Consider the following 20,355-nt stretch of genomic DNA (forward strand, 5'->3'; position numbering starts at 1 on the left):
AAAAAAAAAAAAAAAAAAAAAACTCAATACTAAGAAAAAAACTTTTAAAAAGTTCAAAAATAACAAAAATGGAGGAAGATTTATGAAATAAATGTGGAAAGCTTTAGTCAAGAATACAAACCGGGATGATGGATGAAAATGAGTTGAAAGGGATGAAATTAAAATTAGGGTTTTGGATTGTTCCAGGAGAAGAAGAAGACGGCTGCTGCGAAGCAAATCTAATGTTGTCCGAAGTCATCACATTACCTTCTCCGATTGACAACATCACTTAGAAGATTTAGAAAACCCTAATGATGATTAACAAAGATCTCAGTTAGAGTTTTACTTTGAAATCTTGAAGAAGTAAAAGACTCAAAAGAAGGAATCAGTGCATGGAAATGCAGAAAATAATTTTTTCTTAAAAATTAATCTCTCAAATGCAAGAGGTGCAAAGCATGAAAGAAACGATTTAATTACCAGAGAAGACAGCTAGATCGTTTCATTTGCTCAGAAAATACTTTAAATTAAATACAGCAAAAAACATAACTGATGAAACAAAACATTTATTGCTCATGAAATCTTTTCAAAGTTTTAAAGAAAAAACAGGTCCAACTATTTTTTAAAAAAAATAATAATATAAAGACACTATCTGAGCATTTCATGAGAAGAAGATATATGGATTAAGAAGAAAATATTCAAAAAAAAAAAACGTTCATGAGATATATAATCTAAAAATTAGGGTTTGTGTAGAGATTAAAAAAACACAACATAAACCAGATAATGCTACTGTTTTTACTGATTTTTTTCCATAGAAACATATAGAGATTTTTCTTTTCACTTTCTTACCTTGTTTAGCCACAAAGAAAAATGAAAGAAAGAACCAAAAAAAAAACTAAGAATCGCAAAGAGTTTTTTTTTTTTGGAGCTTTCACAGTCTCTCTCTCTCTCTAAGTTTTTTTTTGTTTTTCTTTCCTTTTGCAATAAATGGAGGAGTAAATTTCTCATTAAATACTTACCGGACCAGAAGGGTAAACGGCAGACTTTTAGTATTAACGGCTATAATTGACGGAGTGTAACGTGTGAAAAAAACAGTAACGCTCGTCTAACTCTTTCCGTCAACTGGACCGTCTTGACACGTGGAGTTATATTAGTGGGAGTCCGTACGTTACACCCTCGAAACAAGCGACCCCTCCACAAGTCAAACCTTTTTTTCTTACTTTTAAGTCAAATACAGTCACGCGTTTACCGCGTGCGTGCGTTACACTACAGTTATTCTATTTTGTCACGAAGTGCTATGCATTGCCAAACAAACATAAATACAAAATCTACTATTAATAATAATAAAAAGAAGTATTGTTGGACATTTTTAAAACTGCAATGAATAGTTTCATACACCTTTTTTTTGTATAAATTTGATTTTCATAAGTAATATTATTACTTTTGAACCTATGATTATATAACTTGTATTCATTTTAATTTAAAAATCATTTGAATCAATTTTATAAAAAAGTATTTGACATTTAAAAGTAATAATAATATATTTTCAATGCAATGATAGCTATCAGATTTTTTCTTAAGTAATATTTTTTTCCTTTAAAACCTATCATTATACCACTTATTCACTTTGATAACAAAATTAAATCCATTTCATAAAAAGTATTTGACATTTAAAAAGTAATAATATTAATATACTTGATACACCATTACAAGCTATTAATTTTTTTTTCTTAAGTTTTGTTTCTTATTAATTCTATCATTATACTTATTCACTTGATAAAATAATTAATCCATCGATAAAAGTGATAATAATATATAGTTGATACACCATTGATAGTTATTAATTTTTTTTCTTTCTCAAGTAGTATTTTATACTGTACCTATATCACTTATTTTTTATATTAACATCTAAGAAATAATTTATGGTTAGAATAAAAATGAACAACACAATAATACAAAATAAACAAATTTAGTGATGTTGACCAAGCCAAAAAACAAACAGCGACATAGGGATTATAGGTAGGTCTTTATCAATGCTATTTTACAACATTCAACATGAGTGTTCCTGCAATTTGGCAACTAAAACTCGATGATATAAAATAAAAATAAATAATTTATTTACTTAATTTATGACATTCAGTAACACTTTAACATGATCACTAGATCTTTTTTTGTTGTTGTATAATCCATTGTTTATTTTGGTGTCTAATTTGCTTTCAGTGATCTATCCTACAAAGCTTGTGTATGTTGACGACTTTATAGTAAAAAAGCAACATACAAAATAAAGATAAAAAATTATTAAAATTTAAAATTCGATAACGCTTGAATCCACTAATTTCTTTTAAATGTTTTGTCGTTGTGTAATTCACTTTCAACGCTATCCTAAAACATGCATATCATTTGGTGACTTTGCGATGAGAGTGCGACGATATAAAACAAAGAAAAAAGTTGTTAGAATTCGGTAACGCATGAATCTGTTAACTTAGTTCTTTTAAATACTTTTGTCGTTGTGTAATTTACTTTCAACGTCATCCTATAACGTGCATTTCATTTGGCGACTTTGCAACGAAAGCACGACAATATAGAACAAAGAGAAAAAATTGTTAGAATTCGTTAAAGCATAAATCTGTTCACTAGATTCTTTTGAATGTTTTTGTTGTTGTGTAATTTACTTTCAACGCCATCTTATAACGGGCATCTTATTTGGAGACTTTGCGACGAGAGTGCGGTGGTATAAAACAAAGGAAAAAAATGTGTTGAAATTATAAAATTCGATAACACTATGAATCTTTTCACTAAATTATTTGAAATGTTTTTCGTCGTTGTGTAATTCACTTTCTATCTCGGGATAGTGTGGAATGAAATTATAAGAAAACATCCAAAAAAAATATCCAAACTTAATTCAACAATAACATGAATTATACATATAATTTGTTTGTGTTTAATTTACTATATATATATATATGTGTGTATTTAATATTATCTCAAATGTAAATTATATATTTCATATTATATATCTCAAATGTAAATATGAAAAATTGACATCTTATAATTAAAAGTATAGTGTCATGCTTATGTGACTTTATTGGTGTCTTTTCCAAAGGGGGTGTGTGCCTCAAAATCATATATTGGAAACTACATGCCTAAAAACCCAAAAAGTCATGATGAAGAAAGAAAAAAGTATTATGGTCTAGGGGTTTTATAAATGAAACAAGAATAGATTTTTATAGTCAGTTTATTTCAGGTTACAATTCTAATTGTTGTTACAATCTGATTTTTATAATCAGTTATTTAAGGTTACAGATCTGATTGTTACACATATTTCTTGATTTACTTATCGATGCAAACACATGGACTAGCGTCATCAGAATTTATAGCTTTTTTTTCCAAACGCGCACATATGATTTGACAAGTACTTGAGAGTTTAGATTGATTTTTCCATGGACAAATGCAGTTGCCAAAGACACAAGCAAGAGGCACTGGACATGGTTGCACGCCTTTGCAATCGTCGTTTGTGTAACAATCCCTACTTTCTATCATCTGTATACCTTCAAAAAATAATTATCCAGAGAAGAAATAATTCAAAAAAACAAAAAAAATTTAGTGTTCAATCCGCATAAACAAAGTATATTCAAATCAAACAATAAAATTACATGAAAGCAATTTTTTTTTTTTGTTTGTTAACATATGAATTCAAACCGCATCGAAACCTTTGTTTCTTTGACGATTATAGATGTTGTCTGATAGTTTGATTCATTATAATCTGAACTTAAGGCCGCATCAAAGAAACTTTAATCGAATACTCATATATATATATATCTCCATCGTCTCATCTGAACATGAACATTTTTATATGTGTGTGTGTTTTATTGTAAATATATATCGACACATGTATAATGAAAAATTCATATATGAGTATTTAAGCACTTACAGACGGCTGATACAAGGAACAAGGCTAAGAAGAAGGTTGTTTTGTTTGAGTTCATACTATACTTTGATAACTATATTCAATTTGCTTACGACTTGTGAGTATACGGGGGTAATTTGTATTATTATGGGATTTTAATGAAAAATCCACATGACTATATATAATAGGATAAATTATCTTTTTTTCCTAAGAATTTTAATTTAATCAGATCACTAGACATACACAGATTTTTTTTGCTATTAAAATGTCTTGATTATCATATCCACTAATATATAGAATTAGCATGGATTTCATTTTTAAATAACTAATGTGTTGCCAGAAAAAAAGATTAAAGCATATTGTTATTATTGTATGGTTTTTATATAATTATGATATGTGATTGTTGTTACATATGTAAAAGAATTTAAATGATATTTCTATACAAACTATATATGCATATAATTATCTAATTATTAATAAGTTCTATATCTAGCTCATCATCTTTTATTTAAAACTTCTTTTTTGAAAATATACTTTTTAATGATTTATACGTAAGATTGGCTGATTCTTTTTATGATATAATTTTTTTGTTTGAAAATAGTTCAAATATTTGCGTGGAAAAAAGATGGCTAGCTACATGACGTATACGAGAAAACATGGTCACACATATCAAATATACTATTGTATTTTCAACTACACGAAGTATATGTATTACATGACCACATGCATAAACTATATGACGTTATGTGGTCAACATCATAGACATACAATCCGGTACATCGGTTGATTGCCTCCGGCAAAGACCGACGTTGACTCCAGCGTTGACCAAAAAAAAATGTATCAATTTTTTTTTCTATTAAAAATTAAAAGTAATAAATATTATATAAATATTTTTGGTTTTTCATGATTAAGAAGCATATTCAATTCAATATATCTCTAATGTATTCATTCTTATAATTAGTTAATTTTTATTTTTAAATCTAAACTAATAGTTAAATAAAAATCATTGATAATTATTTTCAAGATGTAATATAAAATTTCAGGAACGGAGAGCCCAGACTATGGAAGGCATATTTCTATACGAAAGAAAGCTTTAATAATAGATGCGATTGTGAGCAGGCTTACGGACTTATGCGTATTCTGACTATAACAGTTCTGATGAGCTTTTATACAACATTTACCATGCAAACTTTAGAATAAAGAGTCATATACTCAATCTTTTGCATATTATTTTTGTAATGAAAGTAGTTGAATTTGATTTTATTGATTTTGTAGTATTTAAATAATCTTATTATGAAAGATATATATATATATATATATTGAAAATAATTATTTGCAGCGTCTAAACCTCTATTATGTAAAAGTTTGGCATCTTTGTTATATAGTACAGTATAATAAAATTCTCTCTCTTCGTCTTCGAGAATCAAAGCTAGTAATTATGTTTTAAACCTTTTCTATTTATATTCTATATATATAAAGTATTCCGTCACACACAGTCTTGACTACTAACATAAGATTTCGAATTTATATGTACTTACGACGTGGACATAAATTTAATTGTATCATGAACCAACGGTTGGTTTGTGATGCATCATGATGCATATTGCATGCTACGATGTACGGAAGATTTCTCGCGAGTTAGCAACGGCTTAGCAAAAACAAAAGCCAGATTCGTCAAACGTTATTGCTGTTCCATCACGGATTAGTTTATCCACATAAAACGTATTACTTTATTAATGAATTATAACAGATTACAGTTTTAATTTGAGAATATTTCATGGATACAGGATACATATATATAATAGAATCACAATCATATTTTACTTATTCAGATGAGACGAAGAAGCCGATGTAGGCATCTCGTCGTTGGTAGAAAGAGATTTTATAGTACAATCGCAAATATGCTTAATACATCTTGGTTCAGGTACATATCGTTTGCAATATATAAAACAATCCTTAAAGTCGTGGCAATGGTCCTCATGATAGTCGACTCCCATTATCACTGATGATGAACCTATACAGATCCATATATAAATATTTATTTAAAAAACATACCTTTACGGCTTTACATGAATGTCTTAGTTGAAACTTCATATACAAATAATTAAGATTAATTCAATATTTACTTACATGATACAATAAGCAAAACAGCAATGAAGAAAGCGGAGGCCTTCATGTTGTTTGTTTTTCTCTCTCTCTCCTGTTTGGTTTTGTGAAACGTTTGCACCAAAAGCTTGTTTTGATTTTACTTTGTGAATCAAAAGATCGTTTGATCACTAATTTATAGTCCATAAATTCTTTGATGCTTTAGATGAAAGTTATTTATTTTTCGTTGAATATAAATTCTTCTTTTTCTTCTTTTCTTGAGTCAACTTTATTGAAATCTTCTACTATATAATAGAGAGCCAGTTTTGTTTACATATCTTTGTTTGTGGATGTTTGTCAAAAAAAAAAAATATATTTGTTTGTGGATTTTATTAGATTTTAATTTCCAAGTTTCTATACATAATTTTAAAAAAAAATTAATAGTTTATAAAATTTTAAATTCTGTAGTATTTTTTTTTCTACTGGTGAACTTTTATAAAATGGTAAAGTACTTATTAGGGTACCTCTTAATCTTTGTGCTTTTAGCCAAAAAAAAAATAAGAAAATGGGACAAAGAGAATATCATTTCTCTATTTTTAATTACTCTATACTTATATTATCAAATACTTTTATTTCCTAGTACTACCTATCCAAACTAGTCTAGATTCAATTGTCAAACAAATTCAATATTCAATAAACAGATCTTTAATATTATATATTTAGTTAAATTATTAATGCTTGTATTAGCTAAGAGGTGTTATTGGATTCTAATTTATAATTTTTTTTGAAGACTTCAACAAAATCAACAAAAGTGAATAAGTGAATTTTGTTATTTAGCTTTTTTTTAGCTTTTTTTTGTTATTTAGCTTTTTTTTTGTGTGCAAAGATGTTGTTTAACTTTCTAATAATTCTGTATTTTGTGATACTTTTCATGACTTTATTTTGTGAAGAAAATGTATAAAATCATGAACCAATAATATAGTAATTGAATTCATTAACAATCCTAGATACTTTTATTTTAATTGAATAACACAACTTTTTTATTGACATCTAATAACCTAAATTGGATAAAATTTTCAATGATTTTGACAAATCACATACTAATAGTTAAACAAAATCTTGATATAATAACAACTGAATCTAGGTAACATGTAAAGTCTTTAAAATTTTATTCAAATCTTAAACCAGTAACTCCACTAAAAAATCTAAATCATTAATAAATAATTGTCTAAAATATTTAATTACCTAGGTATCTTTCAAACTAAAGAGACTTTGCATCAAATATAACGACTGTATAGTACTTTCCTTATGATTTGTCAAAGTAACTGTAATTTATTCATAAGATGGTTTATACATAAAAAACATTCGAATGTGTACATAGTGGAAACTTTTGTTTTTTTTTGTCATCTAGTGGTCGGTGGATAAACTTCTTTGTTTTTTTTTTGTTCCAATGGATAAACTTTTGTAATTCGAATATTATCCACAAAACTTTCGAATTAATGTTATACAGAATCTAATTTTATAGTCAATAAGTCAACGTTGGAGTCAGTCAGAGAATTTATTTCCTTGTAATTTTCCATGAATCGTTTTCACTTATCAGCATTAGCATCGTCATCCTTATCTAGCTTTTGGAATTTGGAACAATAAATTTGAGGTCGATCATTTTGCATTCTGATGTTTGAAAATCTAAAAAAGGTTGGGAGATCACTAGATAAAGTGAAGAAAAAAAAAACAAAGAATAACTTATATAAATTCATAACTCATTTAAAGCTTAGTCAATACTCGATAAACTTGCATCACCACAAAAATAGCTGAACATAAATTTAAAATTTTATAAATAATCTGATCAAATCATCATGTTGAATCGTCAGTTTATTATGGAAGGTACCAATCAAAATCTTGAAGGTTTTTAGTATGTTAAGCAGAATCATTTAAAATGAAAAATTAGCAAAAGAATGTTCACAAAAAAAAAAAAAGAGATTCAATTTAAGCATTCTTTCAAAAAAAAACTTCACCATTTTCTAGTAAGGGAGAAACAACAACAACAACAAGAGTTTGCAGTCCAACGTTTTTGGAACATATAAGCCATGTCCTAAAAAGTGAGCTTCTTTGTTCCGAACGTTTGGGGAAAGTTTCTTATATGTATCTCAAGGTTGAGCTGAAGCAACACTCGGAGTAAACTCCTTTGGTGGCTGCGGTTGTGATTCAGTGACTTTTGAATCTTGTTCTGATTGGTCTAAACCCTTTGGTTTTTCAAACAAATGAACATTAGCAGCAACTTCATCAACCACTTTCTTCTTCTCCTCTTCTTCTTCCTCAGCCAAACCAACTTTCTCTTTCGCCTTTTGTCCGACTTCTTCAGCAGCTTTAGTCACTTTGTTAAATGCTCCCGTAACCCACGTAGCACCGGTTAACACATACCGGTTTTTCATTATAGCCGAGCCAGCAATGTTCACTGTCTGCTCAGCTGCAGCTATCGCTGATTTGGTTTTCTCTGTGACTTGAAACTTTTGATCAACTTCTTTAACTTTTTCGCCCACAACCGTTGTCCCGGTATTGATTTTCTCGGTGAATCCGATTCTTTTGTCGAAAGATGTGACTTTAGCTGAAGCTATTGATGTTAACTGATGCTTCTCATCAAGACTTTTCGCTTTAGCTATGGCATCTTTCCCTAGAATAAACCCTTTTGAAATCATACCACTTACAACATCTTCAGCTTTTCTTAATACCGATACATCTTCGCGGGAAGGAGATGGTGATTTGTTGCTCTCTTTTGATGATTCCTGTAGAGAAGAAGATCAAAAATAATACTTTGATCACACAAAGGTTGATTAAGAGAGTTTTGCGGTCTAAGAAATGTTTTTATTATAAGGAGCATACAATGGAAGCTAAAGCATCAGGAGGTAGTTGGTAGTCTGGTGACATAGAGACTGTGACTGATGAATCAACAATTGTGGCTCCCTGAAACGAGATCGACATGAAACAAAGTGCCAATATATAGACTTTTGTTGGATAAGGATGAGAAATGAATGTGAATTTTACTGTGAGGAGAACTGCGGTTTCAGCTCCTTGTAAATCCTTGAATGTGACATATGCTGATTTAGAACCTTCATTCTCGCTGTAGAAAACAATCTCAACAGTTTCAGTTTAATGAACTATGTAAGAACAGTTCAAAGAGTTTATAATTCGAATGAGAATGTAAGTCCAAGAAAAACCGACCTTTGCATTTCAAAGTAAGCCATATCACCGGAAAAAGAGAAGAACTCCTTGAGATCACGTTCTGTTGCATCAAGAGAAACGTTGCTAACTTTGACAGTTACCATCTGCAGTGAGAAACAACAATGTTTAGAACAATAATACATTGACATGAAAATGAAACCAGAGAGGATAAACCGTTATTGCTAAAGTTAAACGAATTTGTCAGGTTTTGATAATTTGTGTTGTGCAATATATAAATAAGAAGCTGTTTTCACAACTCCAAAGGTTAACTATTCTAATCACATTTATCAAAGAAGTAATCCATAGATTATAATTACTGAATAAGAGTACTAAACGCCAATTTTTAGCCAATTTGAACATATTCACATCATGGGGATCAAAAATCTTACCGACATTGCTGAAAACCGCTATAAACCGGATTGAAACGGATGAATTTGAAACGAAAGCACGAAAGCAAAGGAGCCAACAACAACAACAAAAAAAGGAACAAATAAACTTTTGTTTGAGGATTTGATGCGGATTCAATATATATACAAATCTGGTACGTGTGTAACCCGTCGGGATTGTTTTATTCTCGCCGGAGACTTCGAATGTGCCAACTGAAGGGAGACAAAAGGTCGTGCTTAGAGCTATTTCGTTGTCGGGAAATAATTCTAATGAAAATTATTCAATCATTTGTACGTTTTTAATATAAAGACGTGACATAATCACTTTATCCACCACTATTTGTCCTCCACGTGGTCGTGAGAACCGTTTTCGCCTTCACATCGAAAAGTACCAAACATGCTTATTAGTTAACATATTTTGCTGAACCAAATTGAAATAGTTAAACGACCATTTTAGTGTAACTGAACTAAACCAAATCCAAACCAATGGTTTAATTTGAACAAAAAAAAACCAGAAACGAGGACAGATTCTTAAATATATCGAAATTAAAGGATCAAAAACGAAAAATACAAAACTTTTCTATTGCTTTTTTGTGTTGTCAATTAATCAATTACTGACGCTTTTTTACCAATAAACTGATACTAAAACCAAAATCTAAACGAAAGCCAAACCAAACCAAACCAATGGTTTAATTTGGTTAAAAAAAAACCAGAAACGAGGGTAGATTCTTAAATATACCGAAAAATAAAGGATCAAAAAACGAAAATATTTCTATCGCCTTTTTTTTTTTTTGGTTGTCAAAATTAATCAGTTACTGACGCTTTTTCCAATTCTTTCGTCTATCTGTCTCCACGATCCACGACCTTGACCCCCAAAACTTGTTTTTCTTTTCTCACGCAATTCGAGAAAAAAAAAAAAGAGAACGATTTGATTTAGATTTTAGGGTGAAAAAATATTTCAAGATTCAACAAAGAAGAAGAAGAAGAAGAAGATGAGTTTTCAAGATTTAGAATCAGGAAGAGGAAGATCGACGAGGAAGATCAATGGTGGTAGACAGGATTCGACGCAAGCCGTCGCATCCGGAATATTCCAGATCAATACCGGAGTCTCCACCTTTCAAAGACTCGTTAACACTCTCGGTACTCCCAAAGATACCCCCCAGCTCCGTGAAAAGCTGTAAACAAATTTTATCTCCTTCCTAAAAAAGAACCAATTATTTTCATTTGATCGGAATCCGATTTCAATTTTTGTGAGAGAATTTGTTTTTTTTTTTTTTGGTATAGGCATAAGACAAGATTGCATATTGGGCAGCTTGTGAAGGATACTTCAGCTAGACTTAAAGAAGCTAGTGAAACTGATCATCAAACTGGTGTCAATGTAATTGTGAAAAAGAAAAAAAGAAAAAATCAAATCTTTCTTTATTTGTTGTTGTTATGTGAATCTTTTCTCATGTTTGATGATGGATTGAGAGTTGTTTTTGTGTGTGTGTGTAGCCAAGTAAGAAGATTGCAGATGCTAAGCTTGCAAAAGACTTTCAAGCTGTTTTGAAAGAGTTTCAGAAAGCTCAACAAACCGCTGCTGAAAGAGAAACCACCTATGCTCCTTTTGTGCCTCAATCCGCTCTTCCCCCTAGGTAACACCCATTTTTTGTTGTTTATTTGGTTTTGTATAGTGAAGCTCGTATTCTGAATCAGTGATTAGAAATAAAAACCAAAAAAGCATTCATTTTTCCCTGGTTTTGCTATCATGTTCCTTATTTTTCTTGGTTGTTTTGGATATATAGTTACACGGCCAGTGAGGTAGATAAGGCCCCGGAACAGCGGGCACAACTTCAGGAGTCTAAAAGGTATGTGATACTTGTAAAAAAAGAACTGATCTTTGACACATATATCTCTTCATGTTTTTGAGATGTGACTTATGTTGTGACATCTCAAAAAATTGTGTTGCAGGCAGGAACTTGTGTTGTTAGACAACGAGATTGCATTCAATGAAGCTGTGATTGAAGAACGAGAGCAAGGAATACAAGAAATCCATAACCAAATTGGCGAGGTTAATGAAATATTCAAAGATCTTGCGGTTCTGGTTAACGATCAAGGAGTCATGATAGGTAAAGAAACCTGTTAAACTCAATATGAACATGTCCTCAACAAATCTATAGGTATAGAACTCATTTTCTTTTTTAACTTTCGCAGATGATATCGGTACTCACATCGATAACTCCCGTGCTGCAACTTCACAAGGCAAAACTCAGCTGGCGCAAGCTGCGAAGACACAAAGGTCAAACTCATCTCTGGTAAAACTCTCAAACTTTGCAGACAATGCAGTGAATAAATGGTGTTTAGGAAACCTTAGGGATAGATTAGGCCACGCTCTTATGTCTTGATCTTGTTTACACGCAGACATGCTTGCTCTTGGTGATATTTGGCATTGTACTCCTGATTGTGATCATCGTACTCGCAGCTTGATTTCAAAACGCAAGAACAAGTCGGTTGGGTGATTTCGTCCATCTTAAAAGTGTCAATGAGTGGGAACTACTTGGTATATAAAACATATTTTGAAGACAGTACTTAGAAGTTGGCTTTGTAGTGTGATTTGCTTCGGTTCGGTTTGAGGGTGGCATGTGGGTTCATTGGTTCATGTAATAGAGCGTCTCTGTGTGTATTTTTTTTGTTGTGCAAACTTTTTGTTGGAGTTGAGAGAAAGTCTGTTTTGTTTGTGTTTCTCATAAATTATCCGGTTTGATAAATCAGAATGATCATGCACCGTCATTGTTTTGGACCAGTTTAAAACTTCCCTAATTATCTGTGCTGAGAGGAAACAAAACAATTAACTCATATGACTGTGGCAAAGAAGTCTGAAACCAAAAGCTGAGTTATTATGACTGCTTTGAGTTTTTACAAGATTCAACCTTTGAGCTCAAAACCGATGCCACAAGAATTGAAATTGCAGACAAAACCGCTGCTGCGAATGTCAAGGCGGAAACATACTCTGTATGACCCCTGATTCCGGCAGGGATGTCCCAGAAAACAGACCTGGTTTCAGTCTTGGATCTGCCAATCGACAAAACCAAACATCTTCTCTGTTCATGACTCGAGCACAAGAACAAGTCCGGCTCTCCAAACTCCACTCTAGAGTATCCACTGTCGTCAAGAGGCTGGATGGAGATGATAGAGAAATAAAGATCCAATGTTATTGAAATAAATCAAAACAAGACTTGAGAAGATTTAAGTGATCATTTTACCTGATACCGAGCATGTAAGGGAAGCTTTAAGCTGATTTCACCATTTTCATAATCACTAGGACTGACTTCGACATGAATCTCGACAACAGATCTGTTCGATCTAAACGAAGGCAGCTCAAGATTCGTGTCTCCAAACACAGATACATCACTAAAAACTGCAAAAAAAAAAAAGAATCAAGATTCCATCACACTGCAAGAAATCTAAAAAGCTTATCATGTGATTTCATCTTGTTAAATAAGAATCTTAACCTCTGCGTTGCTGAAGACTCTGAAGCTCAAAAGGATCAGCGAAAACTCCCAAAGGCAAACGTTCAAGAATCACAAGCTCGTGAAGCTTAGACTCAGAGTAAAAAGGAAGAAGCTTGATGGACGTAAGGAGGTTACGATGTGAACCTTCACCTGTTACGTTTCTGTGTTGTATCAATGAAGTTGCAGGAACAATGCTTGTTGGATCATGTTCAGAAGAGCATTGTTGAAGAAGCAAGAAGTTTCGAAACTCCGAGTCGTCTAAGGAAGTGTGTGAAGTAGTGAAATAAGACTCCATAATGAAACGATCAGAGATACAGAGTGAACGAATCTGATCGGAGTCTCCATAACTTGTTCTAACCTGTTAAACAAAAATTGCATTCAGAAAACTCCTAAATCGATCGAATTTGAGCTAAATCTGATTCAGGGTTCTCGCACAAACCAAGACGGAGATCTCTAACCTGATCAGATGAGGCTGAAGAAATGGCGCAGCAGATGAAAATTAGGGTTAATAACGATCTCCGTCGTTGGCTAGCCATTTGATTTGTTCTTCTTCTCGATTAACACAGAGACCATTATTTCCGATGAAGATACTCGCCGGAGATCATTTGGAAGAGTTGCAAATTGAAACAAGCCCATCACGGCCTGGTTTTGCTGGTTTAATATGGGCCGGTACAGCCCATTAGAATCCAAAACTATCTCGTTACCGTTTGTTTTTTTAATACTATCATTGACGATTGTTTTATCTAATTTTTAATTTTAATTTTTGTAATATCGAATCATCGATTAAACTGAAACTGAATACAAAGACTCTCAGGTTAGGTTTGGACTAATTCATAAAAAATAAATAAACCGAGAAAAAAAATCACAAAAGAAAGGGCTTAAAGGAATAAAAAAAAAAAAAGAGAAAATAATAATACTAGAATGACACTAAAAGGAAAGTGTCTTTACTTGTAAAAGAATGAAAAATATATAAAGTGAAAGGGAAAGAGCCCACGACCAATGAAGAGTAATGATTGGAAAAAAAAACATCCAAATCTTGATTTTGTAAAAGAAGAATCGAATTTTAAGCTTTATAGACTTTGAAATTGAATTCTCTTTGTTATAAAACATATTCACGCTCATGAGTGTGTTTATTGTGTGTCTACTACAACGTATATGATAATAAACTATATTCTTTTCATTCGTAAGAAATGCTAATTCATAGTTTCATTTAGATTTCTCAAGTTATGAGATTAGTTTTGTTAAATTTGTTATGAAAGTGTAGGATTCTGGTTAATTTAAACAGAAATATATGTAGAAATGTATTTGCATATATTACGTATATAATATTATATATGATATCACCTATATAAATTCAGTCCAAATTCAAAAACATAAACATAAAGTTCATTTTTCATTGAGTTTCACGTTTGAACTTACAATTGTTCAATTACTTTCGAATAACACAACAATATATAACACACAAATACAAGACAAGCAAAGACCTAATGGGATATCATTTTGATTTGTCCAACGCTAACGTTCTGGATATTGGGATGAAAATGTACGTCGGTCCTTTATGCTGATGAATTTTTTTCTTTTCTTTTCTTTTCTTTACAAGACAACCCATTCACTCTTTTCTTTTTAATTTTTTTTTTCCTCATGTACTACGAAACATCCTTATAAAATTCTCCAATATAACTATTTAATTAAAAGTAAAACTCATCTACAGGTTTGCACGCTATGTAATCTTTATTACCTACAAGAAGAATCCTTTTTTGATTCCATCTAATTACAATAACAGTGTAAATTATGCTTTGAAGTTTAAGGTTTACAATATCTTAGAATTTGAATTAGGGAGCAATATTATCATTGTCTTTCTTTTATTATGTGCTTTGAAAAGCAAAAGTCTTTGCATGATTTAGCTCTCACTAAATAAATAAATTTTGTAGAAAAAGGAAAAACCTTTATGGAAAGTGAGTAAATGGGTCCTTGTGAAGTTTTGTTAACTATTTTATTCATCCATCTTCACATTAAAAAAATTCTAAAAATCGAAACCTAACTTTGGTCATATGCTTTTGAATAACTTTTTAATTTGGCAAGAACATAACTAGTTCTCTTCTATCTTTCTCCTTTATATATGTGTACCACTACTTCCTCTTCAACCAGAAATCTTCAATATAATTCTCTAACTACTTCATTTTTTTCTCTCCCCAACAGTTATAAACAAAATTTCTTATGGATTCAAGCCAAGATCGACATATAAAGATGTCCAGCATCTATGTAGAGGTTTTGTATAGAACTATATATGTATACATATATTAGTTTGTTGTCATGCCTGGCTCCCTGTATGCCACGAGTGGATACCGATTTTAGTTTAAAAATCGGCTGCCGGTGGCGTACAAGGAGCCAAGCATGACCATACGTATATGATAACTCATTTGCATCAACAACAATATATGCTATACATATATATGGCTTGTGTTATAGATGATGTTTTATTCGGAATTAGGTTTTTGTGTTTACTTTGTGGTCTTGATCCGTAGATAGAAATAAAACCAAAAGTTTTGTAAATGTATGTTTGATATGTATTACAATTTTGGTTTGTTCGGTTTTACTCAAATTAATAAATCATTTGTTTTCTAAAAGAACTGTATCGTTTTTTCCCTTTTTGGTCCAAAACCTTGTTTCAAGTTTCATATATATCGAATAGGGCTACAATAATTTAAAATTTGATTCGTCTAAAATCATAGTGTTTTGATTTGTTCAAAAAATGTTTACTCTAAGTCATTTTTTCTTGTGTTATGTAAGAATCGTCTTCATTTTGTGTGACTTGCGGAAACATTTAGTCTATGTTCTGTAGTTTTATCTTCAAGTTCTATGTTTGAATTTTTGTCTACTATATGAACTTTTTGGGATGCACCGAACTTGTATCATTTTATTTGAATTATTCTTGGCGGTCAAAATTAAAGTCTAATAAGAAGAAGAAAAAAGATTGAGAGTCTTTTCGGTGATAAACAGTAAAAACATACCAATCAATCAGAATAATTCTGAAAATCAAGAATTTAGGCGTTAATCAAGTCTTTCAAATTTGAATCACATAGAAAACCCTCCAATCACGGAAAGTATTAAAATTGATAGTGATAACATTAATATTTAAACCACTGCCATAATTAACCATTGGGCCGTGATCTCTTTGATTTATGTATTTCTTACTGTTTATTTACCATCAAATCTAAGAATCTTTTTTTAGTTTTGTTAGACCCATCTCCAATGGTGGATTAAGAGGTTCCAAATCAACTTTTCTAAACTCAGAAATATTAGAGTCAAAATGCCCAACAAAAAAAAATAGATTTGGTTCTAAATGTAGAGGATTTGGAACCCACTCTAGGCTTTTGAAACCAAAATTTTAATTTTATATTTTTTCAGTTATAAAAATTAATAGTACCTCCAAATTAATAAAACCATGGTCGGTCTTAGGAATGCATTATTTTTTCAAAATATTTAACATATTTAATTAGTGGGACTTGACTTCCCTATATAATTCGTAGCTAAGCAAGAAAGGTATCACCCTCAACATGCGTCTTGATTTATGTCATGAGTTTTCAGATAATAGTTGGAGGTTCTAACGGATACGGATTGTTACTCAGATACATGCGAGTATGCGACTACAAGTATGAGTAAGGATATTAGAAATTTTTGAATAACTGAGATGCATCATGCATCCGTATCGCATCCGATCCAAAATATATATGTTACTTATTGTTAGGACCGGTCATTTCGGTAATAGACTTCAGCCGGAAAAATCGCCGGAAAGTTTATTACAACCATTTTGTCAAAATTGTAGATGCAATACTTATGTCTAAAACTAAATTAATCCTTACAAATTCAATTTTATGTCTAAAACTAAAGTTATGTATTTCATGCTTTATATTCAAATAAATCATAAACCTATATATTATGTCTATTATTTTTTTATTTTTTTATTATATATATATATAGATATATTTATGTAATCCGTTCAAATTTTGTTTCAATGACTAGATGCAAGTGAAATCGTGAAGGGAGCGGTTGAAAAATGTGGCAACGCATGTTCTACAGTATGTACCAAGGGCTCGATGAATGTAGCTGAAACTGCCTAGATCTACAAGCACATCCATCCATGAAGATACCACATACATCTGGGCGAAGAGAGTGGCACTCTTTCATAGTGTTGTTTTTCATGTTTTCAATAATTGTCGTGTATGTGACAAAAATGCGAAGACTCTCTTCATCCCTTTGTAATAAGTAAGATATTTCAAGTTTGTGTATGTGTGTGTAGACGGTTAGTCTCAATCCCTGGATTGTATATACCTTCTATTCCTTATCGTTTTAACAAACAATAATTATGTCTTTATATATATCTGATCTTCTTCGCGCAACCATTTAAGTTGATTTCTGCTTAGCTTACGACTCATATTTTGATAACATATGCACCTTAACAAACGTCCGACTGATAATATAATATAAACAAGCTTGTTGTGCATGGCCTGTGTGATTGATGGCTCGGATCAGTGCAGCAATGTGATTGATTCCAGCATTCATGCTTTATAGTTTTCGACAAATAGTTCTCGCTTTAAAAGAGTCTCCCTGTAACCAGTCAAGCCTCCAAAACATTACCAATACATTATTCATACCACACATAAAACCCATTTTTCCTCGGGAAGCTGTTGTTGTATCGTTCAAACACAAGAGTTGCAATTTTTATCATACAGTCCGTGAGAAGCAAGTTCAAGCAGAGAAACTCCCATTCTGTTTATGAGTAAATAAAAATCTTAAATAATCATCAAAATAGCTTTCCTTTTAAACTTGCAGAGAAACATAATTGTTGCAACATTACAGTATATCATGACTGATATAGAACAATACAAAACGACTAGTATCAAAACTATTGAAGAAGAAAGAGGTTTACCATTATGGTTGAAAGAAACCGCCTAAAACCGCTTCGGTTTCTTCTTCTTAGAGAAGCTTTCAGGCGTTCTGTTTTCTTGTTTACGCTTAGTCCCTGCAAATCGCTTACCACCGCTCTCTTTCGACGAACTTTTTGCATTTGCTTTCGCCTTTCTTGCTGCAACAGCTGGCCGCTTCTGACTTCTCTGCTTCAAAGCACTATTATTCCCAGCTTTTTTGTTGTCTTCACTGCTGCTACTTCCTCTAGGTCTCATCTTGGATTGTCCAGGGCTCTTCTGATAAGGCTTCTTCTTATCATCACCAGATTTTGAAGCTCGCACACCTTGATATGAAAGATTAGCCTTCCCAGTCGGAGTTGGCGTGACCACCTTGTCCTTTCGCATTCTTTTATCGGCCGGAGAGTAAGCTTCAGAAGGACTGCTCTTTCTTTTTGATGGAGTTGCATCAAGTTTGACTCGAGAAATCCGTAACTCTCTTTCTCTAAGCTTCAAATATCCTTTCTTGATAACGAGATTTGCAGCTTCCTATGGTTAACAAAACAAAAGAACTCATCAGATCTAATTAACTGTTACTCAAACCTCAAAAAGATCAAAGTTTACTTTCAACATACCCGTGTTTTAAACAAGACGTAAGCTATTCCTTTCCCTATGTTCAAGTGAGGATCTCTGATAACACGAACAGCTTCTATACTATTCTCCAGATTACTCTTACCCGTAAACAGTTGATACACTTCCTCGTCCTGCATCAGAAACAAACAAAACTGAGAATCTGAGATTGTGTTCGATTATCGCAAATTGATCAGAAGAACCCTAAGACTACTAGTGAAACTAACCTTCACATCGAAAGGGAGATTACCCATAAAGACTGTCCTCTTAGGATCATACAAATGAGTATCATCCTGACCTTTCTGTTTCTTACGAGGAGGACATGCTCTATCAACGCGGACATGATTCCCATCAATCTGAATATAACATAAAACCATCATTCATTCTACACACAACTCCCTAAATTCAACCACAGAAAACAAAAGGCTCAGAGGTTATATTACCAGAGACATGTTATGTGCCAGAGAAGCTTCAGCAGACTGCTCTGTTTCAAACACAACATAGGCATGAACACTGCATTTCCAAAAAAAAGATTGACATTAGACTTTTCTTCAGTAAACCTTCAATATCAGAATAACAATACATGGTTTCAAGCACAGACCTTGAAGCTTTCTCATTGATTTGTTTAAGCATTATAGCTCCTTTCCTAGTCCTCTTCGACTAATCATTCAAAAGAAACCACACGAAATCAGAAACCATTAAACGCAATAACCTAAATAAGAGAAACTCATCTTTCAGATATAAGAAACTCACATCGACAATGGGGACAGAGCGTATCCTGACAGATTCAACCACACCAAATTTACTAAATTCCTTCAAGATGACTTTTTTCTTAACTTTCAAAGGCAAATTCCCAACGAAGACAGTTCTAAGAAGCTTACTCTCATCATCAAATCCTTCTTTTGAAACCATCGTATCAGCTACTTCATCAGCCTTCTTCCTCTTCTCACCAACCTTCTTCTCCTTCTTCACCTCAACGTTTCCATACTTCTTCGTCTCGTATTCCTTCTCAATCTCATCTCTCTTCCTCTTCTTCCTCTTTGAATCCAACCCAGTTTCTTCAATAACCTCCGAATCCCTCTCTTTCCCTTCAACACCATCTAGAGATTTCAGTTTCTTCTCCTTTTTGGATTTCTTCGTCTTCACAGGCAAAACTGTTTCTTCTTCTTCATCGACATTTCGTTTATCCCCTTTCTCCTCATCTTTGATTTCTTGAGGTTGTTTTCGCCGGAAAGGGTTATCGTCGGAGAAGAGACTCGCAAAGCCAGAGCTTCCTCCTTCAGCCACATCGCCGGAGAAGAGAGTGGTGAAGATACCTGTTTGAGTCTGAGTTTCCGCCTCCGTTTCCTTCGATTTCTTCTTCCCCATCGTCGTTCGATTTCAATGAGACAAAGAGGAAGAAAGAGAGAGAGAGAGAGAGAGAGAGAGAGATCGACGAAACCCTAAACGAGTTTTGTTAATGTTTTTAATCAGAGAGCGCCATAGATTGACTTATACCGGGTCGGGTTTAAATGATCCGAATCAGCCCATTAGTTATTGGGCTATAAAACACAGCATTGGGCTGACTCATTTTTTTTGGTAGTACGAGATAGAAAGATAACTCCCTCTATTTATTTTGCTAAATATGTAAATATCATTAGAATGAATATAGGGTTTACAAAAAAAGAAACTCCTATACAAGAGCAACCTTGGCAAAAAAAAAAACAAAACAAGGTTATAATAGTGTTAAAGCAAAAGAAATTGAGTGAGTTTTATCG

General features: G+C 32.2%; 7 protein-coding genes across 8 annotated transcripts in view; 1 reads left to right on the top strand and 6 right to left on the bottom strand.

Moving 5' to 3' along the window:
• The window catches only part of LOC104760210 (homeobox-leucine zipper protein HDG5), a 4,779-nt gene extending 4,342 nt beyond the window's left edge, over positions 1-437 (bottom strand). Inside the window, exon 1 of the mRNA XM_010483098.2 lies at positions 123-437. Within this exon, the coding sequence (XP_010481400.1) occupies positions 123-265 (143 nt within the window). The 5' untranslated portion in view covers positions 266-437. The remainder of the gene's footprint in view (positions 1-122) is intronic.
• LOC109130578 (putative defensin-like protein 303) lies at positions 3,189-4,017 on the bottom strand. Its single transcript, XM_019240273.1, has 2 exons — positions 3,908-4,017; positions 3,189-3,524 (listed from the first exon to the last, which is right to left on the bottom strand). Exons 1-2 carry the CDS (start codon positions 3,960-3,962, stop codon positions 3,307-3,309), a joined length of 273 nt encoding a protein of 90 aa, XP_019095818.1. The 5' UTR covers positions 3,963-4,017; the 3' UTR covers positions 3,189-3,306.
• On the bottom strand, positions 5,600-6,197 carry LOC109130577 (defensin-like protein 308). The gene is made up of 2 exons (XM_019240270.1): positions 6,014-6,197; positions 5,600-5,897 (listed from the first exon to the last, which is right to left on the bottom strand). Exons 1-2 carry the CDS (start codon positions 6,057-6,059, stop codon positions 5,704-5,706), a joined length of 240 nt encoding a protein of 79 aa, XP_019095815.1. The 5' UTR covers positions 6,060-6,197; the 3' UTR covers positions 5,600-5,703.
• On the bottom strand, positions 7,970-9,769 carry LOC104760211 (binding partner of ACD11 1-like). The gene is made up of 5 exons (XM_010483099.2): positions 9,577-9,769; positions 9,188-9,291; positions 9,011-9,086; positions 8,849-8,929; positions 7,970-8,751 (listed from the first exon to the last, which is right to left on the bottom strand). Exons 1-5 carry the CDS (start codon positions 9,580-9,582, stop codon positions 8,116-8,118), a joined length of 903 nt encoding a protein of 300 aa, XP_010481401.1. The 5' UTR covers positions 9,583-9,769; the 3' UTR covers positions 7,970-8,115.
• On the top strand, positions 10,396-12,342 carry LOC104760212 (syntaxin-22). The gene is made up of 7 exons (XM_010483100.2): positions 10,396-10,750; positions 10,858-10,951; positions 11,068-11,207; positions 11,358-11,420; positions 11,524-11,681; positions 11,767-11,867; positions 11,974-12,342. The coding sequence occupies exons 1-7, from the start codon at positions 10,566-10,568 to the stop codon at positions 12,037-12,039; spliced, it is 807 nt and encodes a 268-aa protein (XP_010481402.1). The 5' UTR covers positions 10,396-10,565; the 3' UTR covers positions 12,040-12,342.
• Positions 12,411-13,700, bottom strand: LOC104760215 (phosphatidylinositol-glycan biosynthesis class X protein-like). Of its 2 annotated transcripts, none has more exons than XM_010483102.2 (4): positions 13,635-13,700; positions 13,065-13,422; positions 12,816-12,970; positions 12,411-12,728 (listed from the first exon to the last, which is right to left on the bottom strand). In XM_010483102.2, exons 1-4 carry the CDS (start codon positions 13,698-13,700, stop codon positions 12,450-12,452), a joined length of 858 nt encoding a protein of 285 aa, XP_010481404.1. In that variant the 3' UTR covers positions 12,411-12,449. The 2 variants fall into 2 exon arrangements, with proteins under 2 accessions (XP_010481404.1, XP_010481403.1); XM_010483101.2 differs by having other exon boundaries at positions 13,523-13,662.
• Positions 17,863-20,048, bottom strand: LOC104760216 (RNA-binding protein 34-like). The gene is made up of 6 exons (XM_010483103.1): positions 19,352-20,048; positions 19,200-19,258; positions 19,042-19,111; positions 18,826-18,954; positions 18,604-18,732; positions 17,863-18,517 (listed from the first exon to the last, which is right to left on the bottom strand). The coding sequence occupies exons 1-6, from the start codon at positions 19,964-19,966 to the stop codon at positions 18,017-18,019; spliced, it is 1,503 nt and encodes a 500-aa protein (XP_010481405.1). The 5' UTR covers positions 19,967-20,048; the 3' UTR covers positions 17,863-18,016.

The sequence above is a fragment of the Camelina sativa genome, chromosome 18 (assembly GCF_000633955.1).
Source record: "Camelina sativa cultivar DH55 chromosome 18, Cs, whole genome shotgun sequence".
NCBI classification, from domain to species: domain Eukaryota; kingdom Viridiplantae; phylum Streptophyta; class Magnoliopsida; order Brassicales; family Brassicaceae; genus Camelina; species Camelina sativa.